Below are 23680 nucleotides of genomic sequence, written 5' to 3'. Positions count from 1 at the left end.
CCTTTGTGTTCACCGGGACCGTATTTCTAAACGGTGATCTCTCGATACAGTAGCCAATGGTGCTTGTCGGAAAGGCATTTCCTCGCGAAGGCATGGTCGTCCATCCGAGGGCGTGGATGCGCGCGGTTAAGGGTAGCTAAAACAGCTCGTAGAGGTACCCGGAGATAAGGAGAAAAGGGAGAGAAAGAGAGAAAGAGAGAGATAGAGAGAAAGGGGAGGTAGGGAATTAGTATGCGGCGACTGTCATGGCGCCATCCCTCGACTGCGGCGCCTTCCTGCACCTTTTGGATCCCAACCCTGGACCACCCGGGCTAGACCGTTAATTTTCCATCCCGTGACTCCAATCAATCTTACCGCCGTCAGCGAGTCTCCCTTATGGCGATACCCCCGTCCCCCTTCCTCTCATTCCTTCGGCTCTCGATACGTTATACCGTCTGCCACCTCGGATTCCAGCCGCTGTCATTTCCGGCTTCCCGATTCCGACGCGCGACTACTAAACGCTCGACGACACGTCGTCGTTTGTCCGTCAGGTACGACACGCGTGGCAGCGGCTAGACTTCTAACTTGACTGCCGCGATCAATTGAAGAAATTTCGATTTCATGTGATTCAAAGATTCCAAATAACCCATAACATTTTTACTTATAATTAAAAATAAGAAAAAGACTAAAACTTGTTTATAAATCTGCAATGTTTATAATTCGTTACATATTTTTCAAAAAATGCTTAAATAAAATTTTATATACATATAAAAAAGTTTATATATATGTATATTTTTTATATGTAAATTATTATAAATTATACATATTATATTATATATATATATATATATATATATATATATATATTATATATTATATTATATATTTTATATTATATTATATATTATACAATATATATTATGTATTATATATTATATTAATATTATTATATATTTAATATATTAATATATTATATAAGAGTATTTTTGTGTCACCAGTGAAGAATAAAATTAAGCAATTATTGTAAACGACCCAACTGGCTTAATTGATCTTTATTAATTCGATATCATATATAAATGCGCTATGCTTTTATAAAATGATTCCTTCTACATAGTATTATCCTTTAATTTTAGACTTGATAAGGACCTGAACCAAAGGTCGAAACGTAGTCTGTATATTTATATATGATATCGAATTAATAAAGATCAATTAAGCCAGTTGGGTCGTTTACAATAATTGCTTAAAATTAATATATTAATTTGCTATATAATGTTTGCTATATAACAATTTTTTTATATACATCGGAAATTGAATCAATTTAATATGATATATTTCACTTCTGTTTATTACGACTCTCAACAATTATTCTCATTCAAAATAACTGTGAGAGCTGTCTCCCTACGAAACGTTCTAGATTATTATCGTCCGAGTTTCCTATCCATATTATCTGCTTTCGACACCAGCCTCGGGGTTGATCCTGTCCCGAGTCAAGATTCGCGCAACACGTAATCGGCAAAAGTGTAAACGGAACATAAACTTTAATGAAGCACGTCTAGACGGGAGGAATTAATTTAATTACTAAATTGCTATCTTTCTTTGTTCTAATGATGCATTCTAAATAGTTGGCATATTTCTTTGTTATTTCTCTCGAGATATTATATACATCGGAATTTTCAACAATGTTGAACTATTTTCACACACTTTATCGTGACTCGTAAACTCGACAAGAAACATCACACAACGTTCTCACATCTAAACCTATTATTGTTAGATATATAAAGCTTTTTCTCTCTCTCTCTCTCTCGAAGTAAATTAACATCTCTCGTGATATTTAATGTGTTGATAAACGGCTAGAAATTCATCATCCAACGCGTCGTTTAGATGACGTCGAAGTTTCGAAAGACAAGCTCGCGATGAGAGAGCTTTCTCTTCTCGTAAGAGAGAGAGAGAGGAGTCTATGGGAAAGTTGTATTTTGCGGCGGGATAAAATCTCTCGCGTTGCGTAACGTCCGAGAACCAACCTGGCTACGCGACAAACCGCGAGAGGACGGATTTTGGATTCCGGCGAATTCACCGAACGAGAACTAACATTGCCTTTTCCCTCGGCATCGTCGCCGTCGAGGATTTTATGGAAATATTTTCTCCTCTCTCTCTCGGGAGGATTTTCTTTTTAACGCCACTTCTTCGTTTTCTCTCCCTCCACTCGTCACTCTTCTCCTCATCCATTAATCGCATTACCATATATAGATTATATGCATATATAATATATATATATATATGTCTCCATTTGCCGAACTGTTCGACGCCGATTGAGGATCTCTTTACCATCTTCGTGACGTCTCATCTTCCGCTTATTTACTTTCGTCACTGCCGATGTTACTGGTAATTGGAAATCTCATTGAACGAGCGTAAAGCGCGGACAATTTCTCATAGTAAATCCGTAATATATAATTGAAGCAGATTTCCAGCATTAATTATGTATTTCATCTCGCTATTGGAAAACTTTGGTATGCAAAATTGGAATGTATTAGTAGAAAATAGTATATGGTTCGCGCGATCGAATGATCGATTCTTCAGCATGTATGTATGTACATTCGCTCAACAAGTGCGCGCGGATTAGTATTCAAATTATTTAATTCAAATGTAATTAATTAATCGTGCTTTTCCAGGAGGAAATTTCGACTATTTCGAACATCGAGCGCGCAAACGTGTGCTATAGTATCGCTATAGTAATCTAATACCACATATTACTGTATTATTTTACAGTGAAATATTAGGAGAAATTAGTGTCAACAAACTTTTGACGGCGCGGCGGGTAATTTATCCTCTCGCCGAACCAAATATTATTGTTTGTTTCTGCGTTTCTTCTGTGCGCATCGCGTCTTCTCTTCATACTCTCGCGAACGCAAGTATAAGGGATACGTTAGACCCCCTATCCTCGATAAGAGGAAAAGCTGGAGGGGAACAAAGTTACGGCGCATCAGTTTGTTTAAGGGACGAAGAAGCCTGTAGGAGGTGAAGTCGCCCGGCGGCGACGTTACTGGCCGTTTGAGGAACGACTTTCGGAATCGACTTTCCTTGCCGGAGCGACGAGAAGTTTGGCAATTTCCTTGGGCTAATCTGCTGGTCGGTCAGCATTGAGATGCTGCGAGGGTTCCTATCGCAAGGAGAGAGAAAGAGAGAGAGAGAGAGAGAGAGGGTGGGAAAGAGAGGGATGAGGTACAGTGCGGCACGCTGGGTTGATCCATCGACCACGAACGCCGGGTGGTCCCATGAATTATACAAGCGAACTCACCATCGCTCTCTTATTCGGCATCTCTTTCTCAGAGATATCCCCCGCGAGGGGGATGAAACGAAGAGGAAGGGGCGAGGAAGCGCGCGACCTTTCTCTTCCCTCTCTTTGAAGGATGTGCGTGCCAGGGTGAGATCCGAACATACACATCGCCACTATCATCCCCTTCCTCCCCTCCCTCCTGCTCCCCCGACTGCCTTGACGCGGGAACGAGTGACCGTCCAATAAAGGATGACAATTAAAGCTGACACAGACGACGACACTTTTTCTTTCATTACCCTCGGCGCGTTTGTTGGCGGGGCACGACTGATAGGAACTGTAGACGGAATCCCCTAGATTGATGAGTTTCAGTTTGGAACGGCTTTTATTCTAAGCTGCTCGCTTTGCGTGGTTCGCCGCAATAGAATGTAAGTCGTTTTTCTCTCTTCTTTTTTCTTATCTTTTCTGATTTACTATTAGCGACATAAGGCGTGTTAACGTGACGTGTATTTAACAGTAACTTAGTTTATATAAATATCGGTGTTTTACGGTAACATGAAAGTAATTTTGTCAATATTAATAAATCGATAAAATAAATTTTCTCTTTCTCGCTCTTCCAATTATCTAAATTATATAAATTTGTTGTTACTGTTATCAATTAAAAATAAAATTCTCTTCAGTAATATGTGTCAAGTTATATAGCATGAGATTCATATTACAGACAGAGCGCGAAATATACTCTTACAATTAAATTTTTAATTAATACACATTTTCTGAACGTGGGGAATCCAGTTTAACATTTTAAAAATAATGTAGAGATTTTAATTGCTAAATTTAAATATACATTAACCCTGACAACGTTTTACAAACTAGTTTTAAACGCGAGAAACAATGTGTATACAGAAATCTTTTACCTTAATAATTTTAATAAAAATATCGTACACATATGTATTCCAATTATTTATATATACTAAAGAATAACAGATGTAAAAATGTAAAACACGTCTAGATAGCAAAACCAATAACGGCGTAATGAAAAGAAAGGTATATACGCGAAACAACTAATTAATTAACTGATGAACTAGATACATCGATATGTTCCGCGTGTGTAAAAAGCAGTTTTATTATTATTATTATTTCCCGAAGATATATTTTCCGCCGAAGATATTTTCCCCCGTTCGACCCATTTCCGTGGTTTTGTGTGGCGGTAAATCCGGGACAATCTCATAAAAAGTAGTTGTCGTCCGCTCCCGCGCTTCTAATACATACGCAAATGTGTATGTACGCATTTGTTCGCGCGAGAACGAGATATTTAACGAATTTACCTTTCAGGAGGTAACGAAGCAGCGTCTGCTACTCCGCAATTAATTCAACCGTGCGGCCATTAAAAATACACCATGCGAAATTTTCACGGTAAAGAGACAAAATGTGTTGGAAAACGGTACTCTTCTCTCTCTCTGTCTCTTCGTTCTTGCGCAGCATCGAGGCGTAAAGTTAATTTCCCCTCGTTCTAAGATTTTCTCACTTTCGGAAATATAGCCATAGAGTTGCTATGAATATTCATGATTATATCAAGAATGTGGAAAATTGTTCGAAGGGCGCTAATAGATTTCGTGACTTAGTTTTACAAGTAAAACGTGCAAATCGCTCATCCTTGCGTTTTATGTGTGCGATATATCTGTATCGAGGAATTAAAAAAAAAATAATATACGCGTAATCTTTTCCATTCACGTAAAGTATAGGGCGAAGTTAGCTAACATGGTCCCTAGTTCATAATTATTTCGAGCATGTTATCTAAAAAAAAAAAAAAAAAAAAAAAAAAAACACGTCCATTAAAAATAGACTCTCAATTTCCGGAGAGTGTCATATCGCAGCAACACATTATTCCCAAAACTATGTAACATTAGTGTGTTATGATAATGTACGATTACTTTTCTAATTTTGTGTAAATGAAGTCATTTAGACTACATAATTTATATTACATCGTTAAGCGCAAAACTTCTTTTGCAATCATATTGCATAATTGAATAAAAAATATTTTTTTTAACAAAAAAAAGAAAGTAATTATCCCTTTAAATTTTTTAATGATGCTGAATAATCCTTTTTACGAAAAATTTTAAATTAAAATTTTTTAAAATTATAATATGAAAGAACTTTTTTGAGGTCAAAACCGTATTAAACATCAAAAAGATTTTTAAAAATAGTTATTTTTTTAAAGAGTTTTTATTTGTTGACTTATATTATTTCTCACATTCTATAATATATAGATAATTTTTAACGTATATTTTGTCGCATTTGAAAGCGCAATCTATAGCCTCTAAATACCGTTAATAATGCTGTAAACATAAGGCGATAAATCGTATCACTTTAATCGTTTTCCTAAAAGAAAAAAAAAAAGAGAAATAGGACACAGATAACAATGTTGACGGTAAGAATATCGGCAAAGTTGTGCAATACTACGATGTTGCTGGAGAGCGACGCAAACGAGAGTGTAAAATTTGCTCGTCCGTTGCATCATAAATAATTTATTGAATCGGGGGGTTACTAAGAATCGCGACTCAACGAGAAGGACAAAAGTTTCGAACCCGAGCGACCCCGAGGCTTTCTACGTTAAAGTTTCGGCCATGCGGCACCGAACTCATGCCTCGAAGGTAGACAGCGGGTCTCCATACAACCTGGTACAAAATTTTTACGCCTTCGTGCGCGCTGACGAAGTTATAGAAAGGTGCGCTAGATCGGGGGGGAAGGGCGTCCCCGTTTTGTGTCTGCCGAGTTTGCGGAAGTATGATCAATTCATAATTAAAGCGCGGTCGGAGTAATAGAGGAACTTTGCGATATCGCGCTGTTCAAAATTGCCCGTCGACGGAAAGTAGTTATGTTTGCTCGCCTGGCGAAATAAAAAATTCATCGGCGAATTCCTCGACGTGAAATCTCACGCGATTTTCCACTGTAAATTATGACCGCAAGTCCCATTCTACGAAGGAATTGCAGTTTTAATGTACTTTATATTTCACGTTTTCACTGTATATTACACATCTTTTTTTTGGTTTCAAATAAGAAAATAATTAATAATAATTATCTTGTTTTAAATGGAAAAATAATTAAAATAAGTTTTTCTTAATTAGACAAATATTTAACATTTTGTTTTTTTTTTAAGTTTATTGAAATATTAAAATGTATTTAATTTTTTATGTTTCGAAATTTATAGTAAATTTTAAAGCAATTTTTTCTAATTTTCTTTTTATGAATTTGTCACTTGTAAAAAAATTGTAATTAACGCAAACTGACTTTGTATCTTACCAAAACATTTTATAAAAGAATGTTTAATTATAATAATATTATAATCAACGTCATCAAACAATGAACAGAACTGTATTTCCTGACATTGTAATATTCGTGAAATTATTCGAGAGACACATATATGTATATCAAATGGGCTAATATAGTTGAGAGAAACACTCGGAATGAATATATCTCTTCGTGGCATCTCTCTCGCGCGCGGATAAGTTAAGAATATATAACTTCGTTAGATACTGTCTGCGTAAAAATTCGGGGCGAGAAAATGCTCGCCGCAACACAACGTTTCAAAATCTAAACGAGATTCTCGTTGAAATTCGTTCCTCCGTGTAACTCCGACGGTGAAATTGCTAAGTGCCGCTGCGTTACCGGCTTCCGGAATGCATGTGCAGAAAGAGTTTCACAACAAATTTATCAAAGTCACGCCGGGCCGCGGCTTCGTTTGCATCTTACGCTGAAGAATTCGTTAGTGAAATTCTCAAATCCAAATGAAAAGCTCGTACAACTTTGCGTGCCGCGATACCGCGCGACCGCGAAAGTTCTCAAAGTCCGACAACTCAGTATGGATTTGCGGGAGGAATTTGAGACACAAGTTTTCCGTTTGCAAGAATTTCATTAAGACCTTGTTAAGCGTTAAGGGATTTTTACGGTCGAAAGTCACATTGTAATCGTCTCGCGAATATACATACAGCTTTACAATCTCGAGCGGCAAAAAAACTTGGAAATGCAAATTGAAGATGTAATACGATTGCATCGATTGTTAGAGCGACGCACAGTTTGTCAAAAATTATATAACAAGAATTTGAATTTACATTAATGAGGCCTAATTGGCCTTTATAATATCGGAAGAAATTTTTTTTAGGCATCGCTACGTCGTTATACCAATATTACGTTTCTCAGAGACAGATTGTATGTACGTACAATCCCATGCATAAGCAAATATGTTCGAGAACTAAGGGGGCGAAAAATGACATTACGAAGGTCGACAAAGCGGCCGTTTATTAAATCCGCGTCTTAGCAGCGACATTTAGAGCGGTTGAATCAGGGGGTGGACGTTGCATTATGTATACGACGCTCTTGTCTGAGGAAATCAAATCGGGGGTGAGGAGGAGCCGAATGAATACGATATTGTTATACTATCCGTTGCGACCGTCGTAAGTTTTCGCCTCGTTCTCTTCCGTCACTCCTCGCATACTAAGGCCGCGTTTCAACGCCGCTACAAATAGCAGTTTGACTCGACTGTGGAATAAATTAGCCGGGGAATTCGAGCTTCCTTGCGAGGGCGAAATAGAGGGAGAGAGGGAGGGAGGGAGGAACGATGGAAAAAAGAGGCCTCGAGAGGGTAAAGACGAGGTAAGACTCGGGTACCAAGTACTCGCTTGGATATCAAGAAACAGGGGTACTTTGCCCCTTAGGCGGTCCTTAATAATAAATTCATATCTCGGCTTCGTCCCTCGGCTTGTCTCCCCTATTCTTTACTGCCGGCAGACGAAACCTCGCGACCGGAATCGTCCTCGCTTCTCGCGGGACGACTACCTAAGGAAGGGGTGAGAAGGGAGGGAAGGAAAAAGAGCGTCCCCCGCTCCGGGTGTCTTCTTCAGTCAGTCTACAAATCTCTTTTTTATGTCGCTTAATAAAACTCGCCCGACATATCTCTAACTACGGCCACTTAATTTCGACCCGGTCCCGACCCTTTTCGCTTTCCCAGAAACGCGACGGGTTTCCCTCCCTCATCGGCGACGTTGTTGCCGACTGTACTGTACTAGAAGTAGGTTTGTTTGCTTCTCTCCTCTAGACCGTCCTCTCTCCTGCCCGATGCCTTTGGCCGGACTTTCCGAAGTTATTTCTCCGCTTCCCCTTTAGAGACGCTCCGAGAAATTCGAATTCCTTTCTGGTCTGGCTTCTTCTTCTTCTTCTTCTTCTTCTTCTTCTTTGGATTTCCGTCCTCTCGCTCGTAGACGGAACAATGGAATGGTCACAGTCGATTTCAAATCGACGATTTTAAATGGACGAAAAAAGTACGAGCGCTCTTCTTCTTACTTGTCCATTTCTCTCCGCATGAGATAAGAATGTTAATTTTCACCAGTATTATAGTGTTTTTAAAAGATTCATACGATACACCAGTTTATTAAATATTCTGTTATAAGATTTTATTATTAAAAAGATTTACTTTTCCAATTTTGTCATATTTACGAGCATTGCTTTTATATATATTAATGTTTTACATGTATTAATATATATTAATACAAATATCGCGATAAACGTCACAAGAGAGTCAGATACAAGTAATATTTGGTGCTGCTAAGCGTCTGCAATAATTAGCAATTATGCGCCTCAGGGCAGAATGTATAATGCTTGTACACAACTCCGCAACGCATTTGATTATGGGGCATGACTCTTAGCGCGTGGTTAATCCTACATCCCTTTAGGGATACTAATAATTCAGCATTAGCGCCACGCCACGCCGATAGCTCGACAAATATATAGGATTTCATCGTGGAAATGCTTTTCTCAATAATCTGTTCGCGTCGTGTGTATATTGCGCCCGCTTTTAATTTTGTAGCGATGAACGAAAAATTATTTATTTTGTTCGAAAAGATGTCACATTTATAATATAATTACAAAAATTTTTCTGCTCCATGCTAATTACATATATCCGCGAGATTTTTAAAAAATTGGACAATTTTATTACGAATTTTGAACCATATCTGGCTGAGTTCCACATATTATGTTTTCTTTTGTTTTTAAATTAAGAAATCAAATATTTTATATAAATTATATTCATTATTATGGAGCATTGTCGATGCCTCTCCGATTCTTCTCGGCCTTCTCTCTGCAGCCTTGTGTCTCCTTCACTCACTCTCGTTCGCGCAAACACGGTTAATTACGATCGCGCGCGCACTAATCAGCACAACACGACGGCCGTGTGGCACTTTGCACAGCACTCCTGAATCGTTAATCGTATACGACGCGAACCTCATTATATCGTAATAGGAGAACAACGCGGAAACTAGGATCGTGCGAAAGGTAAATTGTGCTCACAATCAGTGATCAAAATCGGGCGACAAAAATCACTCGTCACTTGTCATCCGACAAATAGTATGTATGTACAGTTCCGGTTTTAGAATGATACTACAGCTGACTATTGATAATTATAATAAGCACAGCGAACAATCGCTTTTGGCATCTTCCGATACGTCTCACGAAAATTAATGCAATGACATACGGAGCGGCTGTCAACTCGTGCTGTCACCTCGTTCGAGTTTCGCCGCTCGAGTGACAGCAAGGCCACGGCATGTAAACAATAGAACGCTATGACGTTGCAAAGACGAGCGCTACCGAATACCGTATGACAATTAATTTGTTCCATCACGAAATATTTAACATTAAATATTTAACGCGCTATAAAATAAAAGCACGTGGATAATATTTCTCGAATTTCGAATTGGTTATTAATATACGAGAGATAATTGAGAGATGTATCATGGCTTCACGTTATTAATATAATATTATAGATGAAAAATTCGGCGTTTTTTATTCGGCGCAATTATCTTTTTCTTATTTTGTGCATCGTTATCCATGTGTGTCGTCGTATCTCTTGAAATATGCTATCGTGACAAATAGAAAAGATACTAGAATAGAAGATATTAAATGCTTTTGTATATATTATCGTATATAATATATAAAATATCGCGTACATATATATTATATTATTGTGATTCATAAGGATATCGAATTGATTATCTTTCAAAAAGAATGTTTCTCACGACACATTTATATAAGAGAGGAATCAAAAAATGGAGAAAATATAACTATAAATTATTAGGTTATTATATTATTTTCTTAAATAATTTTTAAAAATATTTTTAGAGTCGCACATGTATTTGATCTCGTTGAACTTTGAATTTTTCATTAATTTAAGTATATTTTGCTCGTCATCTCATTGAGAACGACGTAATACATATATGATTGAAATAATGAAGTAATATAATATTTAAACTAATGAGAACATCCCCGTGATACGTTATAATCTTATTTATTAATAGTTAATTTGAAAGTTTAAAGGAACAGAAATTATTTGGCATTTAATATGTATTATATTAAATATTTCACACAATGAATTAACTGGCAATACTTGGCGGTAGTTTCTCGCGATGTATATATTGTTGTTTATACGGTCACTTTGTTGTCATTCGCGCGGCGAGCAGGTAGGAAATGAGTCGAAGCGCTCTGTGTCGTTACATTGATTTACAAGACGTGATCGAGAAATATTAGTAGACGTCATATTCGATTATTCATTACGATTATTATTATAATTGTGTATATGTAATTTGGACTAAGATCGAAAAAAGGATAGAAAATGAAAATTGTAACTTGTTTTATTGCGATATGACATAATCGTTCTGAAACTAGAACAAATATTATTTGCCAGATGTAACGTGATTTTGGTCACGCCAATTTTCAGATACTGACAATAAGCGGATTCTATTATAGGTTTCGCACGATCATAGTTTGCGCGTTGTTTTTCTATCATAATACAATAACATTCGCATCGTATACGATTTACTATCAATGCTTGCGCTATTTCTCACGGTGTATATATTGTTTGTCATATTGTCATTCGCACGGTGAGGCTCGAGCAGACAGGTTGTTTATATTGATTTACACGATGTGATAGGGAGAAATATCAAGAGACATCAAACCCAATCATTCCTTACGATTATTATAATTAGCGATAATCAATTCGTTTTATTATACAATAGTTATACAAAGTGTCGTCGTGTTCTGGTAATTAATGTTAGTGATGAGCGCGCGATAATAATTAATCGAGTCATTTTGCGAGTGAGTGTAAGTGTTACAAAGGAGCAATCAAAAATGAACAAGGGAGGAAGAGAAAGCCTGGGGTGGCATTAGCGAAGCACAATCCTAGCATGAATATAATATATAATTTATATATATAACTTTTATTTATTTTATTTTATTTTATTTTATTTTATTTATTTATTTTATTATCTCTTTTATGTATACTTGTAAAATTAATTGATTATTTATTTATTTAGCTATGTGAACCTAGCACCGACTTATTAAAAATTAATTTTTTAAAACGGAAAATGATAGCATTTCGTTTGTAGTTGTTTGTAGTAACAATAATTTCGTTTGTAGCTTTATCAATTAATAAATAAAAAAAATTTTTTAAATGACTCGCACCCGACATTGAAATATCGCAAATCCGCTTGCGCAGTCTTCTTTAGAATCGTTTGTAGTTGTTTGTAGTGATTTTCCTTTCGTTTGTAGTTGAGCAGTTCAAAAGTTATAAACAATTTGTTTATTCGTCCAAGAGGTAAATTTGTTAATTTTAAAGATATCGCAAATTTACTTGCGCAGTCTTCTTTAGAATCGTTTGTAGTTGTTTGTAGTGATTTTCTTTTTGTTTGTAGTTGAGCGGTTCAAATGTTATAAACAATTGTTTATAACTTTTGAACCGCTCAACTACAAACAAAAAGAAAATCACTACAAACAACTACAAACGATTCTAAAGAAGACTGCGCAAGCGGATTTGAAAAATCTTAAAAATTGACAAAGTTAGCTCTTGGACGAATAAACAATTGTTTATAACTTTTGAACCGCTCAACTACAAACGAAAGGAAAATCACTACAAACAACTACAAACGATTGTAAAGAAGACTGCGCAAGCGGATTTGCGATATCTTTAAAATTAACAAATTTACCTCTTGGACGAATAAACAATTGTTTATAACTTTTGAACGGCTCAATTACAAACGAAAGGAAAATCACTACAAACAACTACAAACGATTCTAAAGAAGACTGCGCAAGCGGATTTGCGATATCTTAATGTCGGGTGCGAGTCATTAAAAAAATTTTTTTATTTATTAATTGATAAAACTACAAACGAAATTATTGTTACTACAAACAACTACAAACGAAATGCTATCATTTTCCGTTTTAAAAAATTTATTTTTAAAAAGTCGGTGGTAGGTTCACATAGCTACGACGTCGTTTATAATTATAGACTGTTGAATCTCGATTCATACACCTTCAAAAAGTCTGACTAATTTTAAACTGTACTACTAAACATAAAGTTAGATTTTTATTTTTTTTAATCTGTTATTTTGCTTTCTAGTAAATTCTTTGACCAATATATTACACATAATTAATAATTTTATTTAAAAATTAGCATTGTTTAATCTTGATTTACACTACTTGAAATAGGCCGACTAATTGTGAATTATATCACTAAGAACAAAAAATTTGATTATTTCTTAAAATATTTTTTTTTTTTTCGTGTAATAAATTTTAGTAATAATTTATGAATTTATTACACAGAAAAAGAGGTTATAAGAAATAATCAAATTTTTCGTTCCTAGTGGTATAATTCAAAATTAATCGGCCTATTTCAAGTAGTGTAAATCAAGATTAAACAGTGCTAATTTTTAAATGGAACTATTAATTATGTGTAATATATCAGTCTAAGAATCTATTAGAGAGCAAAATAACAGATTTTAAGAAATATAAATCGAACTTTATGTTCAATAGTACAGTTTAAAATTAATCAGACTTTTTAAAGTAGTACGAATCGAGATTCAACAGTCTATAATTATAAACGAAACTTTATGTAACATACTAATTTATGAATTTATTACACAGAAAAAAAGAAAAGGTTTTAAGAAATATTTAAATTTTTTGTTTATAGTAGTATAATTCAAAATTAATTGGTCTATTCCAAGTAGTATAAATCAAGATTAAACAGTGCTAATTTTTTAATAAAACTATTAATTATGTGTAATATACTAGTCTAAGAATTTATTAAAGAGCAAAATAACAGATTTTAACAAATTAAAATCTATTTTAATTTTTAGTAGTACAGTTTAAAATTAATCAGACTTTTTGAAGTAGTATGAATCGAGATTCAACAGTCTATAATTATAAACGATACTTTAGCTATGTGAACCTAGCACCCGACTTTTAAACAATTAATTTTTTTAAATGGAAAATGATAGCATTTCGTTTGTAGTTGTTTGTAGTAACAATAATTTTGTTTGTAGTTTTATCAAGTAATAAATAAAAAAAATTTTTTAAATGACTCGCACCCTACATTGAGATATCGCAAATCCGCTTGCGCAGTCTTCTTTAGAATCGTTTGTAGTTGTTTGTAGTGATTTTCCTTTCGTTTGTAGTTGAGCGGTTCAAAAGTTATAAACAATTGTTTATTCGTCCAAGAGGTAAATTTGTTAATTTTAAAGATATCGCAAATTTGCTTGCGCAGTCTTCTTCAGAATCGTTTGTAGTTGTTTGTAGTGATTTTCTTTTTGTTTGTAGTTGAGCGGTTCAACAGTTATAAACAATTGTTTATTCGACCAAGAGGTAAATTTGTTAATTTTAAAGATTTTTCAAATCCGCTTGCGCAGTCTTTTTTAGAATCGTTTGTAGTTTGTAGTGATTTTCCTTTCGTTTGTAGTTGAGCGGTTCGAAAGTTATAAACAATTTGTTTATAACTTTTGAACCGCTCAACTACAAACGAAAGAAAAATCACTACAAACAGCTAAAAACGATTTTAAAGAAGACTGCGCAAGCGGATTTGCGATATCTTTAAAATTAACAAATTTACCTCTTAGACGAATAAACAATTGTTTATAACTTTTACATCGCTCAACTACAAACGAAAGGAAAATCACTACGAACAATTACATATGATTCTAAAGAAGACTGCGCAAGCAGATTTGAAAAATCTTAAAAATTGACAAAGTTAGCTTTTGGACGAATAAACAATTGTTTATAACTTTTGAACCGCTCAACTACAAACGAAAGGAAAATCACTACAAACAACTCCAAACGATTGTAAAGAAGACTGCGCAAGCGGATTTGCGATATTTTTAAAATTATCAAATTTACCTCTTGGACGAATAAACAATTGTTTATAACTGTTGAACGGCTCAATTACAAACGAAAGGAAAATCACTACAAACAACTACAAACGATTTTAAAGAAGACTGCGCAAGCGGATTTGCGATATCTTAATGTCGGGTGCGAGTCATTAAAAAAATTTTTTTATTTATTAATTGATAAAACTACAAACTAAATTATTGTTACTACAAACAACTACAAACAAAATGCTATCATTTTCCGTTTAAAAAAATTAATTTTTAAAAAGTCGGTGCTAGGTTCACATAGCTACGACGTCGTTTATAATTATAGACTGTTGAATCTCGATTCATACTACTTCAAAAAGTCTGACTAATTTTAAACTGTACTACTAAACATAAAGTTAGATTTTTATTTTTTTAATCTGTTATTTTGCTTTCTAGTAAATTCTTTGACTAATATATTACACATAATTAATAATTTTATTTAAAAATTAGCATTGTTAATCTTGATTTACACTACTTGAAATAGGCCGACTAATTATGAATTATATCACTAAGAACAAAAAATTTGATTATTTCTTAAAATATTTTTTTTTTTTTCGTGTAATAAATTTTAGTAATAATTTATGAATTTATTACACAGAAAAAGAGGTTATAAGAAATAATCAAATTTTTCGTTCCTAGTGGTATAATTCAAAATTAATCGGCCTATTTCAAGTAGTGTAAATCAAGATTAAACAGTGCTAATTTTTAAATGGAACTATTAATTATGTGTAATATATCAGTCTAAGAATCTATTAGAGAGCAAAATAACAGATTTTAAGAAATATAAATCGAATTTTATGTTCAGTAGTACAGTTTAAAATTAATCAGACTTTTTAAAGTAGTACGAATCGAGATTCAACAGTCTATAATTATAAACGAAACTTTATGTAACATACTAATTTATGAATTTATTACACAGAAAAAAAGAAAAGGTTTTAAGAAATATTTAAATTTTTTGTTTTTAGTAGTATAATTCAAAATTAGTTGGTCTATTCCAAGTAGTATAAATCAAGATTAAACAGTGCTAATTTTTTAATAAAACTATTAATTATGTGTAATATACTAGTCTAAGAATTTATTAAAGAGCAAAATAACAGATTTTAACAAATTAAAATCTATTTTAATGTTTAGTAGTACAGTTTAAAATTAGTCAGACTTTTTGAAGTAGTATGAATCGAGATTCAACAATCTATAATTATAAACGATAGTTTAGCTATGTGAACCTAGCACCCGACTTTTAAACAATTAATTTTTTTAAATGGAAAATGATAGCATTTCGTTTGTAGTTGTTTGTAGTAACAATAATTTCGTTTGTAGTTTTATCAATTAATAAATAAAAAAATTTTTTTAATGACTCGCACCCGACATTAAGATATCGCAAATCCGCTTGCGCAGTCTTCTTTAGAATCGTTTGTAGTTGTTTGTAGTGATTTTCTTTTTGTTTGTAGTTGAGCGGTTCAACAGTTATAAACAATTGTTTATTCGACCAAGAGGTAAATTTGTTAATTTTAAAGATATCGCAAATTTGCTTGCGCAGTCTTCTTCAGAATCGTTTGTAGTTGTTTGTAGTGATTTTCTTTTTGTTTGTAGTTGAGCGGTTCAACAGTTATAAACAATTGTTTATTCGACCAAGAGGTAAATTTGTTAATTTTAAAGATTTTTCAAATCCGCTTGCGCAGTCTTTTTTAGAATCGTTTGTAGTTTGTAGTGATTTTCCTTTCGTTTGTAGTTGAGCGGTTCGAAAGTTATAAACAATTTGTTTATAACTTTTGAACCGCTCAACTACAAACGAAAGAAAAATCACTACAAACAGCTAAAAACGATTTTAAAGAAGACTGCGCAAGCGGATTTGCGATATCTTTAAAATTAACAAATTTACCTCTTAGACGAATAAACAATTGTTTATAACTTTTACATCGCTCAACTACAAACGAAAGGAAAATCACTACGAACAATTACATATGATTCTAAAGAAGACTGCGCAAGCAGATTTGAAAAATCTTAAAAATTGACAAAGTTAGCTTTTGGACGAATAAACAATTGTTTATAACTTTTGAACCGCTCAACTACAAACGAAAGGAAAATCACTACAAACAACTCCAAACGATTGTAAAGAAGACTGCGCAAGCGGATTTGCGATATTTTTAAAATTATCAAATTTACCTCTTGGACGAATAAACAATTGTTTATAACTGTTGAACGGCTCAATTACAAACGAAAGGAAAATCACTACAAACAACTACAAACGATTTTAAAGAAGACTGCGCAAGCGGATTTGCGATATCTTAATGTCGGGTGCGAGTCATTAAAAAAATTTTTTTATTTATTAATTGATAAAACTACAAACTAAATTATTGTTACTACAAACAACTACAAACAAAATGCTATCATTTTCCGTTTAAAAAAATTAATTTTTAAAAAGTCGGTGCTAGGTTCACATAGCTACGACGTCGTTTATAATTATAGACTGTTGAATCTCGATTCATACTACTTCAAAAAGTCTGACTAATTTTAAACTGTACTACTAAACATAAAGTTAGATTTTTATTTTTTTAATCTGTTATTTTGCTTTCTAGTAAATTCTTTGACTAATATATTACACATAATTAATAATTTTATTTAAAAATTAGCATTGTTAATCTTGATTTACACTACTTGAAATAGGCCGACTAATTATGAATTATATCACTAAGAACAAAAAATTTGATTATTTCTTAAAATATTTTTTTTTTTTTCGTGTAATAAATTTTAGTAATAATTTATGAATTTATTACACAGAAAAAGAGGTTATAAGAAATAATCAAATTTTTCGTTCCTAGTGGTATAATTCAAAATTAATCGGCCTATTTCAAGTAGTGTAAATCAAGATTAAACAGTGCTAATTTTTAAATGGAACTATTAATTATGTGTAATATATCAGTCTAAGAATCTATTAGAGAGCAAAATAACAGATTTTAAGAAATATAAATCGAATTTTATGTTCAGTAGTACAGTTTAAAATTAATCAGACTTTTTAAAGTAGTACGAATCGAGATTCAACAGTCTATAATTATAAACGAAACTTTATGTAACATACTAATTTATGAATTTATTACACAGAAAAAAAGAAAAGGTTTTAAGAAATATTTAAATTTTTTGTTTTTAGTAGTATAATTCAAAATTAGTTGGTCTATTCCAAGTAGTATAAATCAAGATTAAACAGTGCTAATTTTTTAATAAAACTATTAATTATGTGTAATATACTAGTCTAAGAATTTATTAAAGAGCAAAATAACAGATTTTAACAAATTAAAATCTATTTTAATGTTTAGTAGTACAGTTTAAAATTAGTCAGACTTTTTGAAGTAGTATGAATCGAGATTCAACAATCTATAATTATAAACGATAGTTTAGCTATGTGAACCTAGCACCCGACTTTTAAACAATTAATTTTTTTAAATGGAAAATGATAGCATTTCGTTTGTAGTTGTTTGTAGTAACAATAATTTTGTTTGTAGTTTTACCAAGTAATAAATAAAAAAAATTTTTTAAATGACTCGCACCCTACATTGAGATATCGCAAGTCCGCTTGCGCAGTCTTCTTCAGAATCGTTTGTAGTTGTTTGTAGTGATTTTCCTTTCGTTTGTAGTTGAGCGGTTCAAAAGTTATAAACAATTGTTTATTCATCCAAGAGGTAAATTTGTTAATTTTAAAGATATCGCAAATTTGCTTGCGCAGTTTTCTTTAGAATCGTTTGTAGTTGTTTGTAGTGATTTTCTTTTTGTTTGTAGTTGAGCGGTTCAAAAGTTATAAACAATTGTTTATAACATTTGAATCGCTTAACTACAAACGAAAGGATATTCACTACAAACATTTACAAACGATTCTAAAGAAGACTGCGCAAGCGGATTTGAAAAATCTTAAAAATTGACAAAGTTAGCTCTTGGACGAATAAACAATTGTTTATAACTTTTGAACTGCTCAACTACAAACGAAAGGAAAATCACTACAAACAACTACAAACGATTCTAAAGTAAACTGCGCAAGCGGATTTGCGACATCTCAATGTCGCGTGCGAATCATTTAAAAAATGTTTTTTATTCATTAATTGATAAAACTACAAACGAAATTATTGTTACTACAAACAAGTACAAACGAAATGCTATCATTTTTCGTTTTAAAAAATTAATTTTTAAAAAGTCGGGTGCCAGGTTCACATATAGCTTATTTATTTTCGTAGATTTGAAATTATTACGTAATACATATATGAAATAGTTAAAATTTTCTTTCGCGAAATATTTAAAATATTTACATCGAAATTAATACATTTTTTATGCAGATACATATAAAATATTTCAGCATCATGTTTAAAATTTCTGTTTATTTAAATAATTATATATTTATATTTATAATAATTTATATTCATATTTGCATATTTGTTATATTTTATAAAAGCATACATGTACTAAAAAACAATTTTTTTCATAAACTATAAAATCTTCTCTATTAAAAAACGAATAAAATAATTAAATGTGCACATAAAAGTATTTATAAAAATATTAATTGTTTTGGACATACCATTCGCTTTATTAATTTTTTATTATGTTTATATTTTACAGATTGCAACATTGATCAATTCCGCTGTTACGCATCGAAACGGTGAGTCTTATTTTTATTTTACAATCAGCATAGATTAAATTTATATATGAGAATTAGATCTCATATATATACATATATAGATTATTCCAAAGTTTTTTTGCAACCTGCCTTCCTTTACAGCTGCGTAGCTCTCTCAAAAGTGTTAATTATAATCTTAATACAGAAAACTATTTATTTAAGAATGAATATTTTTAAAAAATATATAGAGTTTATCATATAAAATTATTTTTGAAAATATCAATCATTTCTCACATAATATTTCATGTATAAATAATCTAGACAAAAAATGTCCAATTTGTTAAATTAGTTATGTGCACAGAGATCAGTAGCAAAATTAATAGCAAAACGAAAAGTATTGCATTGCATGGAAAATCGTTTTCGTCCTCGTTGTTTTTTAAACGAATCAGATATTTACTTTTCGCCATCTCTCTTATTGATAGTCTTTTATGCTAAATGCTCGTTTCATTTGAATGCTGCTAATGCGAAAAACCGGTCGGTACTAATGGAGTGATCTCGTCCCCACATTCGTTTTCGTAAGCGCCATTGATTCTATTTGCTTTCTACATATCCCAAGAGTTTCATACTCTTTTTTTCATGAGTTACGTACATATTTCACAGCGTATACATATTTCCAGCGTGTCTAATCGTGGCTCGAAATTCCTTAATTACCTATATGAAATTTCTCCCCCAGTTTATTAAACGCATGCATCGTATTAAAAAATAACAGATAAAATATTGTAGAAGGATAAAATCGATAATAACGTGAAAAACTAAATATTGAAGCTATCTGTATTTAATCAGCCGCATTAAAGCCCCGTAGCCACAGCCAACTACGTTGCGATTTAATTCGGGAGAAGTGCCACCGCGAATCGCGATCTGTTGGCAAATATTAGGCGGAGGTAATTAACGTGGGTATATTTGTATAGGAGAGGAAGAGATATCGCGTAACGGGCGAGCGGAATTAACCGTGTCAAACTGCGCCGCCGAAACGCGTCGCCCGAAGAAACAAACCGCGGGGGTGTATCCGTCAACGGGTGTGCCGTAGAAATTACGTAGTTCGTTGAGAACTACTACTACCCCCTCTCTCCCCCCCCCCCGTCTTCGTCGGTACTTTGTAAACAAGCGGGAAATGACAGCCACGCGGCATAAACGCGCCAAACAGCTCGCGACGAACCGTCATTACCTTAGTAAACGGTATATACGCGGGTTGATATGGCTCGGGGCAAAACGCGGAGAAGCAAAACGAAAGACACACTTACTGTACAGACGAATCGTTCCGTCGGTTTCTCCACGTGGGTTCTTGGCGATGCACTTGTAGCTACCGTAGTCTTCTTTCTGAAAGCAAACCGAATGAACAAGTTATCAAAGGGGAGAAGATTTTAATAAAGTAATTATATATTTATGTATAGTACGAGATATTTTCCTCATTAATTGTACAATTTTGAAATTCGGAGAAAAACTTTAACTCTTTTCTTATAAAATTATATAAATTATTAAATAATTATATATATCGCTTCACGTGGGTTCTTAACGATGCACTTGCAGCTAGCGTAGTCGTCTTTCTAAAAGTAAACCGAATGAACAAATTATCAAAACGAGAGAAGATTTTAATAAAATAATTATATATGTAGTACGAGATATTCTCACCCCTTAATTAGTAAAATTTTAAAATTTCGGAGAAAATCTTTTCTCTCTTATAATTATATAAATTGCTAAATATTTATAATTATAATTCTAAGTTCAAATATATTTCTCCACGTGAGTTCTTGGCGATGCACTTGTAACTACCGTAGTCGTCTTTCTAAAAGTAAACCGAATGAACAAGTTCTCCTGAGAGAGAGGAGAAGATTTTAATAAAGTAATTATATGTAAGACGAGATATCTCTCATTAATTATAAAATTTAAGATTCGGAGAAACTTTAACTTTTTTCTTATATTAATTATAAAAATTTGTCTCGGAAAATTCAATTTCATAATTAAAGAAATATATATATGTATCGCCTTTAAATGCTAATTAATGCTAATTAATGGCTACTATGTTGCACATTTTATGGAACATTAATATTATAACATAGTTGAGTAATGATAAATGTTTTTACTTTTTTTATTTTATACATGTATATATACAGTTTAAACGAGTACTTTATTACGCTCATCGTCATCGCGTCACGATCGATGATTTACGATACGGTGCCATTATCCAGTCGTGAATTTTAACGCGGTGTACATGATCAAGCCACGCGCTTTTTTACAGCGATTACGTCGTGTTTCGCCATTATTATCGTGCAATTCTAATTTATTAAACACGCAGAAAATTTACAACGCTCAATTTTTCGCACGATATATATCGATAAAGCAACGAGTCGTATATATTTTATCATTGTATCATTAACAATAACTTTCCATTCGGCTGGGGCAAAAAAAAATCTATTTCTTTGCGCGCGTTATTTCCATATAAATACGTCACGTGTAGAAAAGTTTGGATAAACTGGATCATACGGAAACAAAAGTGACACACAAAATTGCATCATGATGCATTCATTCACTCACCTGTATGTTGGTTATCGTGAGCAACATGTGCGTCTTGTAGGAGGGCCTGTCGGGCGACGACGTGGCCTTATATTTAGTGCTCTCGTGAATCATTAGACCGTCCTCCCTCGCCCAGTAATTCAAAGAAGTCGGATGAGCCTCGGTATAGCATTCCAGATTAACAGAGTAGCCCAAGGGCGCGCCGACCAATTGATGCGGTATCCATAGCATAGGGGGGACTGCAACGGCAGAAGTGATTGATTGGCTCATAAATGTTCCAATTACTAACAATACACGATGGGTCTACGCGCGATCGATATCCCTCTCGCGCGTCTATAAATCTCCGCGACTAACCGGTGGGTGAAGAATGACTCGAGACGATTCTAGGCTTTTTCGAGAGCTCTCGCCTTCGGGATATAATTGATTATTTCAGAGTGCGATTTCTAAGTCGCCGTATTATGTCAGTTTTTGACCTAAGTTGATTCAACGTACACTTGAAGGTTTTTGACCTTTTACGAATATATCTGATTCATCCTCTCATAGAGTGTCGCGAGGAAAGTATCATAGAAAAACCGGTTACAAACAGTAAAAATATGAATAACGAGTCAGTATCTTTCTGGTATAAAAAGAAGCCCAATTAAGTGAAATTCAATTCGACATTATAAGTTAAACTTTGTATTAAAAAATGCAGGATAAGAGCTTAAGAAGGACCAACAAAGAGAAGAGCCAATAGCATTTTAGTTACCGATAATGATCTGTTCAATCATAAAAAAAGTCAGAACAGAAATCTCGGTGTGTAAATATTTATGTTGAAACATTTGTTATTTCTGCGATCGTTCAATCATTTATAGAAGCAAAATGAATGAAAGAAAGGATTATTACAGAAGCAATTATATAATATATATCGATGTAAATGTTTACGTACAAATATCTGTGCGATCTGATTCTTGTTGATTCTTTTCCTATTATCGAGATTTCAAAGAATCTCTCTCTCTCTCTCTCTCTCTCAATGTTATTTGTTAATAAAGAGACATCAATTATTATTAATAAAGACAAATTGATATTATTCGGTATTATTATACATGCACATATAAATTATATTACAGATATTATTTTCGTAATTTATATCAAGATTCATTATGTTAATAGATATTCAAAATATCGCAAATTAAGAAGATAAAAATAAATTTTATGAATTGACGAAAAAAAGAGAGGGAGATAGAAAGAGAAAGATGGTGATATTTTTCAAAGTTTTATATAATCGTTACATGCGGAAGAGACCGGGCTTAATTTTTGCTATACGTCGTGAAACCTAAATGCGTATCACGCGGCCCTTTAATAAAAAAGTAATCCCATTTCGATGAACAGCCCCTGGCGTTGTTGTCGTCGCCCGTGATAACATTTCCTCGAGGTAAGAGCGCTTCAATTTAACTTAAACCTTCTAAGAATATACCTAACCCATCTTTCCGTAGAGTGTTGCAATGTTCGCGAGGCAAGTATCGCGCAGAACAAATCGGTTACAAGTGACAAACAGTAAAAATATAAATAAAAACTATGTTTTTGGGATATTGTTCTCTTTTTTCAAAAATTAAAACATATTTCTAAGAGAAAATCCGATAATTAAAAAATATCGATTTCGAATTAAATCGCGCGTAAAAAATTGGATACGATACGACAATGATGAGAAAAGGCGCTCCAAATGCTAAATTAATGTAAATTTAATCGTAACATAATATATATTTATATATATATCGATTATATATATATAAATTTTTTCGTTAAATGAGATTTCGAGCAGGAAAGATAACTCCACAAATTCCGCAGACAGAATTAAATGTTTTCGTGTCTCTCTACCATTGACAAAAATAAAGTTTTATTTTATAGAAGATTTTTGTGCGCGAAACAGGTACGTAAATTTATAGCTGAACTACTTTCGAAGTTATATGGTTTCATTATCAGTAAGCTAAAAAATGTTCGTTTATTTTTTATTATACATATATATAGTATATGTTTTTCTCGATTTACGAGATATTTCT

General features: G+C 33.1%; 2 protein-coding genes across 3 annotated transcripts in view; one reads left to right on the top strand and one right to left on the bottom strand.

The window, feature by feature from the left end:
• The window catches only part of LOC145941638 (synaptogenesis protein syg-1), a 273743-nt gene that overhangs the window by 29027 nt on the left and 221036 nt on the right, over nucleotides 1-23680 (top strand). For both annotated transcript variants that reach the window (XM_083047832.1, XM_083047838.1), the window contains exon 5: nucleotides 19076-19115. The gene's annotated coding sequence lies outside the window, so the exon portion shown is untranslated. The remainder of the gene's footprint in view (nucleotides 1-19075; nucleotides 19116-23680) is intronic.
• The window catches only part of LOC145941649 (limbic system-associated membrane protein), a 203006-nt gene that overhangs the window by 19695 nt on the left and 159631 nt on the right, over nucleotides 1-23680 (bottom strand). Inside the window, 2 exon segments of the mRNA XM_083047852.1 lie at nucleotides 20375-20450; nucleotides 21666-21883. Coding sequence (XP_082903978.1) covers nucleotides 20375-20450; nucleotides 21666-21883 — 294 coding nt within the window.

Source organism: Prenolepis imparis, unplaced genomic scaffold, assembly GCF_030444845.1.
Source record: "Prenolepis imparis isolate NDT839.2.m4 unplaced genomic scaffold, iyPreImpa1.0 SCAF_1, whole genome shotgun sequence".
Lineage (NCBI taxonomy): Eukaryota > Metazoa > Arthropoda > Insecta > Hymenoptera > Formicidae > Prenolepis > Prenolepis imparis.
The sequence above is the reverse complement of the archived record's forward strand: the minus strand, read 5'-3'. Positions and strand labels throughout refer to the sequence as shown.